Source organism: Melozone crissalis, unplaced genomic scaffold (genome assembly GCF_028551555.1).
Source record: "Melozone crissalis strain CALT ecotype California unplaced genomic scaffold, PUWL_Pcris_2 ptg000005l_1, whole genome shotgun sequence".
In the NCBI taxonomy this organism is placed as follows: Eukaryota; Metazoa; Chordata; class Aves; order Passeriformes; family Passerellidae; genus Melozone; species Melozone crissalis.
In genome coordinates this window covers 16,110,414-16,123,671 of record NW_026535783.1, presented here as the reverse complement: position 1 = coordinate 16,123,671, position 13,258 = coordinate 16,110,414, and the positions used below count along the sequence as shown (strand labels likewise).

At 37.6% G+C, this 13,258-nt stretch overlaps 1 protein-coding gene across 1 annotated transcript in view; it reads left to right on the top strand.

The window, feature by feature from the left end:
• The window catches only part of GRAMD2B (GRAM domain containing 2B), a 29,378-nt gene that overhangs the window by 3,177 nt on the left and 12,943 nt on the right, over positions 1-13,258 (top strand). Inside the window, exons 2-4 of the mRNA XM_054285874.1 lie at positions 9,941-10,063; positions 12,050-12,131; positions 12,444-12,510. Coding sequence (XP_054141849.1) covers positions 9,941-10,063; positions 12,050-12,131; positions 12,444-12,510 — 272 coding nt within the window. The remainder of the gene's footprint in view (positions 1-9,940; positions 10,064-12,049; positions 12,132-12,443; positions 12,511-13,258) is intronic.

Sequence of the window (13,258 nt, the reverse complement as noted above, 5' to 3'; positions counted from 1 at the left end):
GCTTTGTTAGCATCCCTCTGCTTTTACCCATGCTTGCTTCTGACGAAGTCCATGTAGCACATTCTGATGCCACTGGTAATATTTGTTCTCATATGATTCAATCTGTCTGTATAAGTGTAATGTGATGGGTTACCATATGGCACGATTTTGCTAACATTAAGTGGGACATTCTACCCCCTTATGGTTTACAGAATCAGGTAATGTCCAATTACTGAGTGTAACTTAAAGAAATGAAGGGACTGGGACTTAAAAATCTGAAATATGTGGAAGGTTTTCAATTTTTTTTTTTCTTTTTAGCAAAAATGCGTACTGGGGAAAATATGCTACTGCAAACAGTGGAAAATGCTTGCAAGCGAATTGGGTACTTCTGGGCAGAGAGAATGTGATTTTTATGGTTTGTTTGTCTACCATATTATTCTGCCGTAACAGATGTTTCTTAATAACTGTTTATCAGTTGATAAATTAAAACAGAATTAATTGAATGGCTTGTGCTTAATCAAAATTCACTTCTTTTTCTTAAAGTCTCTTCCTTGAGAAAAACACAAAGTGCAGAGAAAAAAGAGGAAATTATTTATTACCAACTTAATCTAGATCAAAGCTGAAATAAAACTTTAACTCCTTTCCAGCAAAAGTGGGGGTTTTTTTAGGTTTTTTTTTTTGCAAAGAGGAAAAGTGTAAGTATGTATTTTCAGGGGATGAAACTACTAACACATACTAAGTATCGTATTTTTTAATTCTTCCCTATTAGTTCTTCCTTACTTTTATAGCAAAAGTTGTAACACATGATCTCCAAAGAAGGAGAGGCTTGTAAATGAAACATTTAAATTTATGTGTGTGACAAAAGTTTTCCAGTCTAGGTTTGAACCTTCATTTGTTCATTATGTTTTTTGATCGCTTCCATTTTTTCCCTTCTCCCTGCCATTCCTATGGTGTTCACTCTATGTGCATACTTAAGTTATAAAAGCAGATTTTTAAAAAGAATTTTTCTGTGTGTAAATGCATGGTATGGATCTGAAGAGTTTTTTCTTTCCATCCAGATGCCTCATGTGGCTAATGTATTTACTAGTTATATGCAATCTGTGAGAAGTGCTTGTTAGAAAACATAATAACTACAGCTTTAGGCAGCAGGATTTGTTGTTGGTATTTAACAGGTGATGCATAAACATCCCATCACAGTATTGTCTTACTTACTTCCATCTCCATAACTATTGCAGTCATGTGGTTAGAAATTATGGGCTTATCTAATGAGGCCACTGCTGAGACTGATGATCTGAATGCTCTGTACATAGCTGCTGCCAAGTCCACGTATATCCTTTCCAATGAATCTTTTCAGACCTGTGTTACTTTAACTCAACTTCTACTTGGCCCTGACTGTCTTTGCCTCTGCCCTTGAAAAATAGCACACTAAGGTTAGGGAGGTTAATAAGCTCCAGAAAGAGTGACAGGAAATAATATGTAGGCTGCAGATAGGCAGCAGACAATTTCAGCGGAACAGAGAACATAGAGGCAGACTGAAGCCTTCACCCTCTGTGGATAGAAGAGGCAAACCTAGTAATCTGACTATGAAACAGTAGTTCTGTACATGCCCCATAAAACCAGCCATACCCTGGCATGACCTGCACATGCCTCAGTTTAGCCCCCTTGACTGTAGTTTCAGTCTGTTTGTGAAAGACAGGGCACAAAAGATGTTGATGTTCTTTTGTAGCTGCCATCTATGCTACGCTAGTTCAAGAAGAGCTGTTTAGATTTGCTCAGCCTTTTTCTCAACAGGAAGGAAGTTTATCTTACAAAAGTCCAGTAAATAACAGGATTATATATATTCCTATTTGGTTTTGAGAAATTTTAAAATACATGTAAGCGTGCTATGGCCGGCATAAGAGTGGGCGTGTTTTGCCATGGAAGACAACTTGTTGCCACTGGAAAGGCTCAGACTGAAGAAGTAAGCTTTGAGAGCATTCAGACTCAGTGTCATGGTGACATAGAAAAATAGAAAAAAATTGTGAAAATAGAAAATTGTCATTAGCAGATGTCTGGCAACTGTGTGTCACATCTGATCTTAATAAGACTACCTTTTTCCATGACTCTGGAAGGAAAATGGTTCCTTATATTTGGTGTCACAGTCAAAAGCACTGTTGTGACTGGTGTTGGTTAGATCCATTGTTGGGAGCTAGTATTTCCTAGTATGAAATAGTAGCTTTTGTATTCAATTATCCACATTGTTCTGGTCTTTTCCATGAACACATGAGCGGGTCTGTAAGAGTAGTCATAGGTTGAAAAGATAATAATGGGAAATTCAGCATTGCCAGATCCTTGGTGAATGGTTCACTTGTGTCCTTGGTGGAAAGCATCAAAAATGTACTCGGGTGTTTCTTGAAACTTCTAATTTTGTCTCCTTGATTAGATGTGTTTTAAACTAGGAAAGCCTGGTAAAGCACAGTAGATAGAAGAAATGAGAATTTCATTTTCATCTAATTGTTTTTCCTTTGGCTTTGTTGTGCACTATTCTTGCTGGGGAACCTCACAGAAAATGTATATAAGATATTTAGGAGCAGAATCTAACACTCTTTAAACAGCAAAATTTTTTCAATGATTTTGGATTATCTTTTATCAATGCCAGTTTTCAAAGACACTGCTTTATTAGAAAATTCAATCCTCCTTCTCTTTGTATATAACCTGTCAGAAGAATAATTTATTTTTTTTCTCATGTACATTGATTAAAACACTTTTTCTACGGCATAGTGAGTCATTATTTCTAAACCTACCATAGAAGAGAAGCTGCTGGTCAAGGGTTTCATGGCAGTTTCACGTTTAAACGGCAGAGAATGGAATCAAAGTGTTGATAAGTTTTTTCCCAAACCTCTGCTTTCCAACTACATTCTTAATAACAGTTGTTAATATAATTGCAGGTGTCTGATTTTCTTTTTTTCATTTTGGTTTTTGGGTTTTTTTAGCGGTTTTGGGGTTTTTTGTTTTGTTCTGGTTTTAAGTATTTGAGTCTGATGTAACTACTTAGATTTTTTTCAAAAGCACAATTAATGCTGGAAAACTAGCATCCAATTCTTGCACTGTGCTGAGCTATGTTTCTCTGGAGTTCTTCCAGAAACCAGCTTCAGGCAATGAGGCCAAACCTTTATGATTATTCTATGGTGATCAGGCCTTATTTGTAAAGATGCTTTTATTTTTTCAGATAGGTACATATTGTTTCTGGCTGAGTTAAGGAAAAGCTCTGATTGATAGATGTTTATATGGTAGCATTGAACATCCATAAATATTGCACCTATATACAATTTCTTTCTCATTGAATTTGGTATTGAACAATTGGTAGACCTGGCACTTAAGTGCCTTTTTTATCTGTTTTGCACTCTGAACAAGTCATACATCAGGAATTTTTTCTTTTCCCTTTCTCCTGCCACTTCTGAAAGCTAAAGATAAAAATGTGACTTAAGACTGTACCCTGCCTTTTCGGTATGAATTGTGATTCTATTTTTGTCTTGCTTTGGATTAGAAGATTAGGTAGGCTAGAACTAAGGAGATATGAAAACATTTTCTCCTAAAGGATGCAAGCAGGTTGAAGAATAAGAAAAACACATGCTCCTATCTAAAGTAGGGATAAATTAGTGTATTTTTCTTCATTTTCTTTTTTTTTCTCCCTCAGAAATGTGTTTGTCCAAGATTTCTGTTGTGTGCTAGATTTGACTATGCCTACGTTCAGATAAATAGTTGTTGGTCATCCTACTGAAACTCCCATGGAAGCTGCCTGATGGGAATCTTGTGGAGTTGAGTGAAGATACATATGAAAGGGCTTTTGCTTTTTGAAGTGGATATATGAAACAGAAACTCTTGAGAAGACAAGAGAGCTAAATGGCTTGGGTTCCTGTTCTAGTGTTAACTTAGTAAAATATCTTGTTATAGTGTCTCTGGTTTCAGAGCACAGGGAATTCTTCTGTGGTTGTTTTTTTTTTTTTTTTTTGCTATGGAACTTGATAGCAGTCTGGTTTTGATTAGACAGGGAATACAGACAGTTAATAATAGATGGTATTTAGAGCAGAGAATTTACATACTTGCTAATGACGTCTGCGGTGTCACAGTGATCTTGCTGATGTGCAAGTGGTAAGGCAGTGTGAAACTTGATCTAGTTATTATGTGAAATGTCTATTCAGTTGAGGAGAAAAACCTGGCTTTCTCTGTCCTTAACAGTGTTGGAGCGCTTTCTGTTCAGTACTAACTCCAAAATTTCATTTATTTTTTAATAAAGCATTGCACCACAAACATATGAAACTATTCACAGGCGAGTAATTGTTTTCTAAGAGATAGATGAGTTATAGAACACAGTAAGCATTTCTGCAATTAATTAGCTTGATACATAAAATTATTTTCAGATTTTGAGGAAGTCCTAAACAATTGGTTTCATTTCTCTTTGGTGCCATATGACATCAAGGTTCCAGCTGTGCCTACATGTGTGTTTCATCCTAGAAATGCCTAGAGAAGCACGTGGCATATGTGCAACTGTGCCCATCCATATGCATGTTTCACACAGTTAATGTGCAGCTGTGTAACTCTGCCTCCATTATGCCGTGTTTGACTCTGATCTCATGAGAAGAGAATTAGCCTGATCCCTGAACAACCAGAGGAAGTTAAATCTCAGTCTGGTTCATACCTATTCATATTGGCAAACTGACCACCTCTGTCGTGCAGGGTGTCGCATCTCCGCGCCATCATTAACGCTTTGCTGCTCTCTGTATTTGGCATAAGTACGTGTGCTGGCTGTAGGTTAACTATACAAAACTATACAAAAGATGTACAAAATTGTGCATTTCACAATCAGCTGCTTGCTTACCTTCCGATTTCAGCCTTAAGTACAAGCTGTGTAGTAAGTATATAGAATTGTACAAATACCAAATCCATACATTATGTCAATCTAGTATCTATTACAGCAGTTGTTCAGCAGCTTTCTGCCCCTTTGTGTTTAGAGTAGCTGTAGCTTGTTTTCTGCCTGTTTTGATAGTTTGGGAGTCTTAGTGATAGTGAATGTTTGGTTGTCCATTTGCATGGTAAGAACAGTATGTGGTCTTCAAGTAGATTAAATCACAACATTCTGAAAAACTGTTTCTGAGAGATGTGTTATCCTACATAAACAGTGCTGTGTGCCACATAACATGAGCATGGCTGTAGAGCTACAGGAGGCATTTTGCATCTGAGTGACCAGACTGTACAGACAACACCTAAATCCTCAACTTGAGCACTATTGCTAGTTTTTCCAGGATGGAGAGGACAGCAGGAGAGTTTACAGTGGAAAGGTGTTTGCTTCAGTCCAGGTGTGAAGTAATTGAACTGTGTACAGTATGAATGCAAGCTCATCAGATAAAGCACTCCAGAATCTGATTACCCATGCCAAAAAGGTTTGTTCAGGCTGGTGTAGCATAGAAAAAATACCTAGTAGAATGATGGGAATCTCTTCTGAAAGAAAACTTCAAGACTTAAGTCCTAGTAAAAGGTAGTTGGAGATGATTGCTTTGCTAGCACATGATATGTCAAGGAAATATGTGCTTAGGAGGAGACCTGTGACCTGCAGCATGCTGAACAATGTCCTTCCAATCGTTGGTGCATTCCATCTTGCCTCTTGTAGTCATCTCTGCTTGAAGCATGTTGCTGGTATGTCTTTTGGCTAATGCCTAGATAAATCTCTTCATCCTGCTCCATATTCTCTGCTTTTAAAAACCTGCCAAAGTCTGTCCTCTTTATTTGGGATCCTTAAATGTTTGGAGTCTCTCCCTTTGACTTTAAATTTCTGTAAAAGTGACACAGTTCTTTACCTGAATAGACTCATGGAAGAGAGTAAGAACAGCTTAAATAACTATCTCTTAGCATTAGGACTGTTCACACTATTCTGATTCCTTTGTCAAATCCTGTCAGTCTGCCAACAGCTACCCAATTAATCAAACAGAACCAAAAGATACAGAATGTAATTTTATTTATGATGGATATTTTCTCTTGGGTTGTACCAAGCATGGTTGTGAACATTTAGGGTGAAATTATTCCCCAACTTCTTAGGTTGATCATTTGCAGTAATGCATCAATCTAACTGCAGTTGCAAAATTAATCCTTTTTATACAACACAAGTGAAACTGGACCAACAAGGCTTCTAAGGTAACATGGTGATCTAATATGTATGCTCCATCCCCGGAAGGAATGTTGCGCCATTAATTACATTAAACCCTTGGGAAATATGCTTTGACTCCAGTTTTGCAAACAAATTAAGATCTAACATCTTAGATTATTCAACAAGTCTTTTTTATTCCTACATAACTGATCTGCAATTTGTGGACTGGCAGACTGGTTTGTCCAACTGATTGTGGTTTCTGAACTTCTAGAGCAGTTACCAGGCAGATCAAGTAGCATGGGTGTCCTGAGGAAGCTTTGTAGAAGGATTTGTGTGGTTGCAGGGAATTGAAGACAGTAGCCACCATATAGTTCTGAAATTTTGGTCTCTCTTGTGTATGCCTGAGAAGTGTTTGTGTCTGGTTCAGTACTGGGGTTGTCAAAGACAGCAGTTGTTCCTTGAGGTTCACGTTCCAAACTCTGGCCTATTACCACTTCTCTCTGTCATTGTTTTTGTTTGATGCTTCTTACTCAAACTATACTTGAGGGGAATAGAGGAAAAGTTGCTATTTGAGATTAATGTATTTAATCTTTTTTCTCTTGAAAAATTCCCACTAATGTGGTACAGCAATGTGGTAACTTACACAGGGAGTCTGAATTTTTCAGGTCCTGGTGAAGGTTAATGCCAAACAAGAAATTTTGAAGTTCAAAGAATTTTATGCAATACAAGGAACTTGACATATGCCTGCCACAAACTTTTGTTTTCCCATAAACCATTCAGATCAGAAGAGGTGAAGTTCCTCTAGCTTTTAAAATTTATTGATGACTAATGTGTTTCTGAACTACATTAGAATGGGACTTAGCCCACTGCCTTGGTTTATGTATTTCATAGCACTTTCCCTTAAACACAACTAATGTTTATGTTAAGTAGCTTAGATGCAATGTGTGATTGCACTGTAAATGCAGGACTTGGCTTTGAAAATAATCCTTATGACAACTGTTCTTTATTTGGAAACTAGAGACAACTTCTTTTCTTTTAGCTATTATTTTAATAGGCTTGGTGGTAGTACCAAATATATGAAGTTTGGGGTTTGTGGGGTTTTTTTTTTCCATTTCATTGGTCACAATGTTGCAAAGTTATTCTGCTTTGCCCTGATGTTGGCAAATCCAGGCTCTTTTTTTATGTGCATCTACTCCCAACAGTTGCAGTGAGAATCACAACAGTGATTCTAAGTGTTCTTTATCTAATTTGTTGTTGTTGTTCCTGACTTTTGTGCTCTTTTTACAAAGCATTTATGAGTACTGACTCACTCATGAAAATGTGAAGAGTGCTTTAATTTCCTTGTGATGAAGGGAAGGGAAGGGAAGGTTCTTCAAAGCACCTGCTTTGTGGAGCTGTAATTTTCAGAAATAAAAGGAGAAATCCATCTGTAGCTTTTCATTATGTGAAGGAGGCATAAGAACATAGGGTGAAGGATAGACATGATGAAACTGTATCAGCTGGTAGAAAAACACCCTATTGCTGCTGTCAGTGTCATGTGTTACATGGGCGAGTCTCCTCGCAGCTGTGCTGCTGTTCTCTGGAGGTATCCTGGAGAGGTGAAGTTAGCTCAGCATTCCCACACACAGCTGTCAGCAGGATTAGCATATTGGGATGCCTGAGCTCTCTGCCAACAGAAAGCAGCTGGGTGGAATGGGTTCAGACGCTAGAGATTCAGGAGTAGTAGAAGTTAGTAGAGAAGATAGAAAGAATGGATGAGGAAAAGGGAGTATGAATTGTAAGTAAAAAAACCAGCAGCAAAGCATCTTACCATGCTGACAGATGTGAGTGGTAGAACCTGTGTTATAAATTTTTTTAAAATATATTTGTACTATAGGGGCCTGAGACTGGCCTCCTTGATCAGTTGGTAGCATTGCCGTGTGACAATAGCAGGCTGGCCAAGGCCGTGATGGACACCAGTCAGGCTTCAGGCTCAAGCAATTAATCTTAAAAACAATGCTGTGCTACGTAGTTCTGTTCACTTGGGAGTTTCCATGCTAAGCTGCTTTTGTTGAACCTGGCAGTTTTGCCTCACCCTGTTCCTTATCCCTTACTCATTTCTGGTACTCTCTGGGCACTCTTGGAGCTCAAGGATCTGGGTAATAGAAATACAGCAAGACTGTGAATAAGACATTTTCAGGATTTGCAGACATTTGGAATACAAACTCCCCTATGCTTGCAGGGAGAACTTTGAGTAGGTAGTCCATCTGTCAGTCTGTTTAAAATCTCAAACAGCATAAAGCTGCTTATTCAGTTTTTTCAGGCAGAGTGGGTTCCACTTGAGTCTCATGAATTGCCTATTTAGTTGTCATTTATGTTGACTGAAAATAAAAGCTGATGATGTGTGGTCAAGGGAGAGCTGATCCAAGAGTGAAGTTATGGGAAAATAATAGGGTCTTTTCCTTATCAGCTTTGTGTATAATTGAAAGAATTGAAAATCACAGTAATAACGTGAGACTTTGGGGGTAGGAATTCAGTGCCCCTGTGGTGGGGAGTGCTAAGGGTGCTGAGGAAGGCTTACATATGGAAATAACTGCTCTGTGTGAATATGAGATGCCTTGAGAATCCAGCATTTGTCCTGTGACATAAGTTCTAGTTTATCTATGAGGTAGGGTAACACCTCATTAGACCTCAATTAAAGTGAGGTATATCTTCTGATCTTACTCATCAGAATGTAATAAAAGCAAAAGATCTTTTTGTGCCCTTCCTAAAAGAAGATTAAATTAGTTTGAGAACTTCTGTTAAGAAAACTTTTGCCTTAGTAAGAAAAAAAAACTGTTCATAGTAAAGACAGTGCCACTCTCTAGTCTTGCTGTAAAATAGCAGAAATGCTGTAAAATAGCAGAAATTAAATATTATAATGGGAAGCTTCTGTAAATGGAATCATTCAGGCCAGGTATTAAATTAGTGGGTGACATCCTTTGGCTTTCCTCTTTAATCCTAAGAGCATTCTATAGTTTTTGTGAAGCTTCAGGTTTCTGCAGGCAAGTGTGTGTATGTATTTGTCATGTCATTTTAGAATATCATCATTCTTCACACCTGTTATTAATAACAGGTCTTTTTCTCCAAGTTTTCTGGGTTGTCTTCTTGTTGGAAAGTTATGAAAAGGGAAGCCAGGGGAAGGCTCTAATGGTACATTGCTTAGCCTTCAGACTGTGGGTCCACAATACACATTTCTGAAGCAGTGGCACGTGCTGTGAAAAAGCAGTGCACTGTGGTGGCAGGGCTGCTTTTTAAAATAAAACCAATGCTTTTTGTACTTGGAGAGAAACCTTTATTGCAAAGATCCTGCTTGTGGACTCACACAGAAGATGGGAAGTGAGAGGCAAAATAGGACCCATTTTCCTCTTGCAATATTGAGCCACAAATAATCTGCTAAGCACCACGTGCTGCCATGCAAGATGTTTTTCTCATGGTTTGCCAATCAGATTGATTTCCATTAGTCATTTGAGTCTGAGTACTGAATATGGAATGCATTTTTCCTAAACGAGACGTTCTCTTCAGAATGGAAGCTAGAGCTACACATTTTATGAGTGCTGAAATATCCATAGCAGTCTTTCAGTTTTCTGTTTTTCATTGCTGAAATTCCAGTACTGGAGCTCAGGTGTATAGTACTGTTGAGTCAGTAGATACAGATTTTTTCAGGATATCAGAAGAAATATAAGTTACAATTATAAAGAACAATTTTGTTCTTTAATATATGCTGTATTATCAACATGTTGCAGTGGCTTTCAACATTACTGTGAGTCCTTTTATTTCTTTGGTTCTTTGTTTATTTTTTTATTTATTTTTCCCCTGCAGCTCAGATGGAGAAAATGGAACCGATGAAAAAAGAAAGGCTGGAAAATCACCCACTGTGTCACTTCAGACCCCTACCAGTGAAATGGAGTATTTTGATGAACGGAAAAAAGTTGATCTTGATAGGTAATGCCAGAAATACTGTCAGTTTTCTTCTAGTAAGATAATTAAAATCGCTGCAACCCACTTCAAAAGCTAGACTAGGTAGCAATATTTATCAGATATCCTAGGGTTAATTTGCCCTAGGATATGCTATGCACGTGAATTGGAATCCAGGCACCTTCCTTAGTTGCTGTATTACCCATTGCAAGCAGTCACAATAGAATTTAGACTCTGAGCTGGCTTAGTTCCCCTGTTCTAGGAAAAAATATATTGCACTGTGTGGTGCCACTGCTAGTTACGTTCCTTTCGTAATCAATTTGACAGGCAGTCAGACAGAGCTGCAGTTTTAGTCCTGGCCTGTTTCCAGAACACATTCATGCTGGAATATTGATTGTCCATGGTAAAACTATGACATAAGTTTTAATTTTGGAGTCTGTGCCATATGTTGCATCAGATTTTCTAATGTCTCTACAAAGATATTCATTCTTCTTTTGTTGGAGAACTGAAATGCATTTTAAGTGCTTTAAAAGCTAAAATCCCTCGTGGATGGCTTGAACCTTTGCATCCCTGTCAACTGAACAGTCAGTGCAAAAGTCAGTGGTCAGCCTTTGGTCACAAGGCAAATATTTTTAAAAAACATAATTTAATTTCATTAAGCATCTTTGAGAAAAAGGTTAACATATTTGAAGGAATATGTTATCACTTTTTTTTCCCTCCAAACATTGCAGTCTTACCTCTCATATGCTATAATTGAGTACTTCTGGTGAAGGCTAAATATAAGATTTTTGTCAGGTTCGCAATTTGTTTCAATTTGATCTGTACTTTATATAAGCACACAAATACATGTACTCACATATTTTTGAGTTTTCTTCTATGAAGACTGCCTGAATTATGCAGCTGGTTTCTCTGCTAAGTCAGTGTGTAAGTCAGATTGCTGTAAAATCTCTTTCCTACTGTGTCTCCATAGCACTTAAGGTTTTTCTTCCTCTCACTCATGTGGTGCAGTAATGGAAACTTTTGTAGCATCTTTATTTCCCTACTGTATCTTTAGCACAACATATTTTTCAGTTCATTCAGTATGAGTCATGTGATGTGTTTTTTCTTCTGCTGTTCGGTTTGCATCCTGAGGACCTCTGAAAAAGAGCTACCTGATTTTTATAGTATGTTAATATGCATTTATTCTGTGCCACATAGATCTCAGAGAGAGTGCTCTCAGAGAGTGCTCTCCTCTTTCTGATTTGTGAAAGAGTTGTCCCCTTCTCTGTTTGTTTTCCTGAAGAATCCATGCCATTAATTCCTCCTGTATAAAACAGCAAAACTGATTTTCCCAGCCATCCACAGAGAACTTGATCTGTACTTGATTTTGTTTGAGGTTTTGTCTGGGTTCCCAGTATAAATAGCTGGAGCTGTACAAGTACAGCTACCTATAGAGCTGGCACTCAGAATTCCATTTCATTTCCTGTAGGGTTGCTGGTTATCTTAATGATTTCATTGCATTATGCTACACTACACCGTTCATAGCCATCCTCTGACTTGTGGACCTATTCTTTGTTGCACTTTTCAAATGAGCTCGTAGCTTGTGTTACAAGTCATAGCTTTCTGTGTGCTGCCTTCCACCTCAACTACTAAGCTTTTTATCATTTTACCTTGAATTAGTAAGGAGTGTGCTTGCTTAGTATTAGTATTTCATATGTTGCCCAGAAATGAAGGTGAAGCTAAGCAATGTGATAATTCATTAAGCTGGAAAAATGTTTTGAACTTTCTGTATTTCCTTACCACATAGTCGGTTATTTAGAATACCTCTTCTAAATAAAATGGAGACCTTCATCAGGCTGTCATAGTCAGCAGTTTAAGAAAAGATACACTCCTCTTTATCTCTGCATAATCCTTGATGATTGAGATAAGTTATCTAAAGGATTATTATTTTCCGTGGAAAAGCACATCCTGTTGGTAACTTACCAAGACCAATGAACTGGGGCCAGGCTTACATCAAAGGCTTTAAATCTTCAGGACCAAGAGCACCACAGATAGTCCAGTCCTGACAAGCAAGAGTGACTCCAAGATTGAAAGGAAAAAACGTGCCTCAAATCAGGTAAGACAGAGACTCTATTTGTTTGCCTATATAGAGTAAAAGTAAACACAACTACTATGACAGGGCTTTTGTTTAGCAACAGTATAGTTCATGGTTGTATAAGGACACAGGTTCCTTTGTCATCAGTGTATTTGAGTCTGGATAAAGCACAATATAGTATTAATAACCACATAGAAAACAAAAAGGATTTTTGTAAAACAAGTGGGCAGAATGGGAAGGTGTGTGGAGGACAGGAAGTGAAGCAGGTCACTTGGTTGTCAGACTGTCTAATAAAGTGTGTGTGGTTTTGTTGTCGGGCTTTTTGTTTTTTAGCTGAAGGCAAATGCACACTTTCATAAGCTGTTTCTAGATGTTCCCATTGATGAGCCGCTGAAACAAAGTAAGTATTGTTGTTGTTGTCTGTGGATCCTAGATAATGTTGTTACCCAAGCAATGTGGTGATGTACAAGAGAAGCTATCTAAATTTTAAAAACTTTCAACTCCACTTACTTAGAGCTAGAGGGCCTTGATTCACATGCAATGGGCATTTTATTATAGTCTTGGAAAACTTAAATCTCTACATGTTTGGTCTATTTGGAAATTGTAGCCCACTTTGCCATTCCTGGAGAGTAACCTAATCTAATGCAGTATTTTTTGGTACTCAATCTTTCTTAATAAAGACTTTACTTGAGACAGCATTGATCAAGTGATTAGCTTGAGTTTTTGCTGTTGATGATGTTTTAATGATGTAGTTCTTAAAAGAAGAGAATTGTACACAGACATGTATAGCAAATGTTTCTTGAAAGGAGTGCAGGGAAGGTGGTTCATGAGCAAGAAATGGTTTGCTCAATGTCTGTGAATTAAAAGCAGTATTAGTTTACATGTGTTGCATCTCTGTTGGACATCCATTTTAGACAACAGCTGTGGAGCTGGAAGTTTAAAGACAAAACCTTTCATTAAAATTCTTCCCATTTTAGTAATACAGTTACCTACAAGTTAGTAAAAAGTTCATAGGAAGATAGGTCACATTCTCTCAGAAAATATTTTTGACCTTTGGAGGCTACTTGCATGTTGCCATTCATTTTATTCATTTTGGTTGTTGTCCTTCAAATACTTTGAGTCTAAACTTAGGCCTGTGACATCATCTG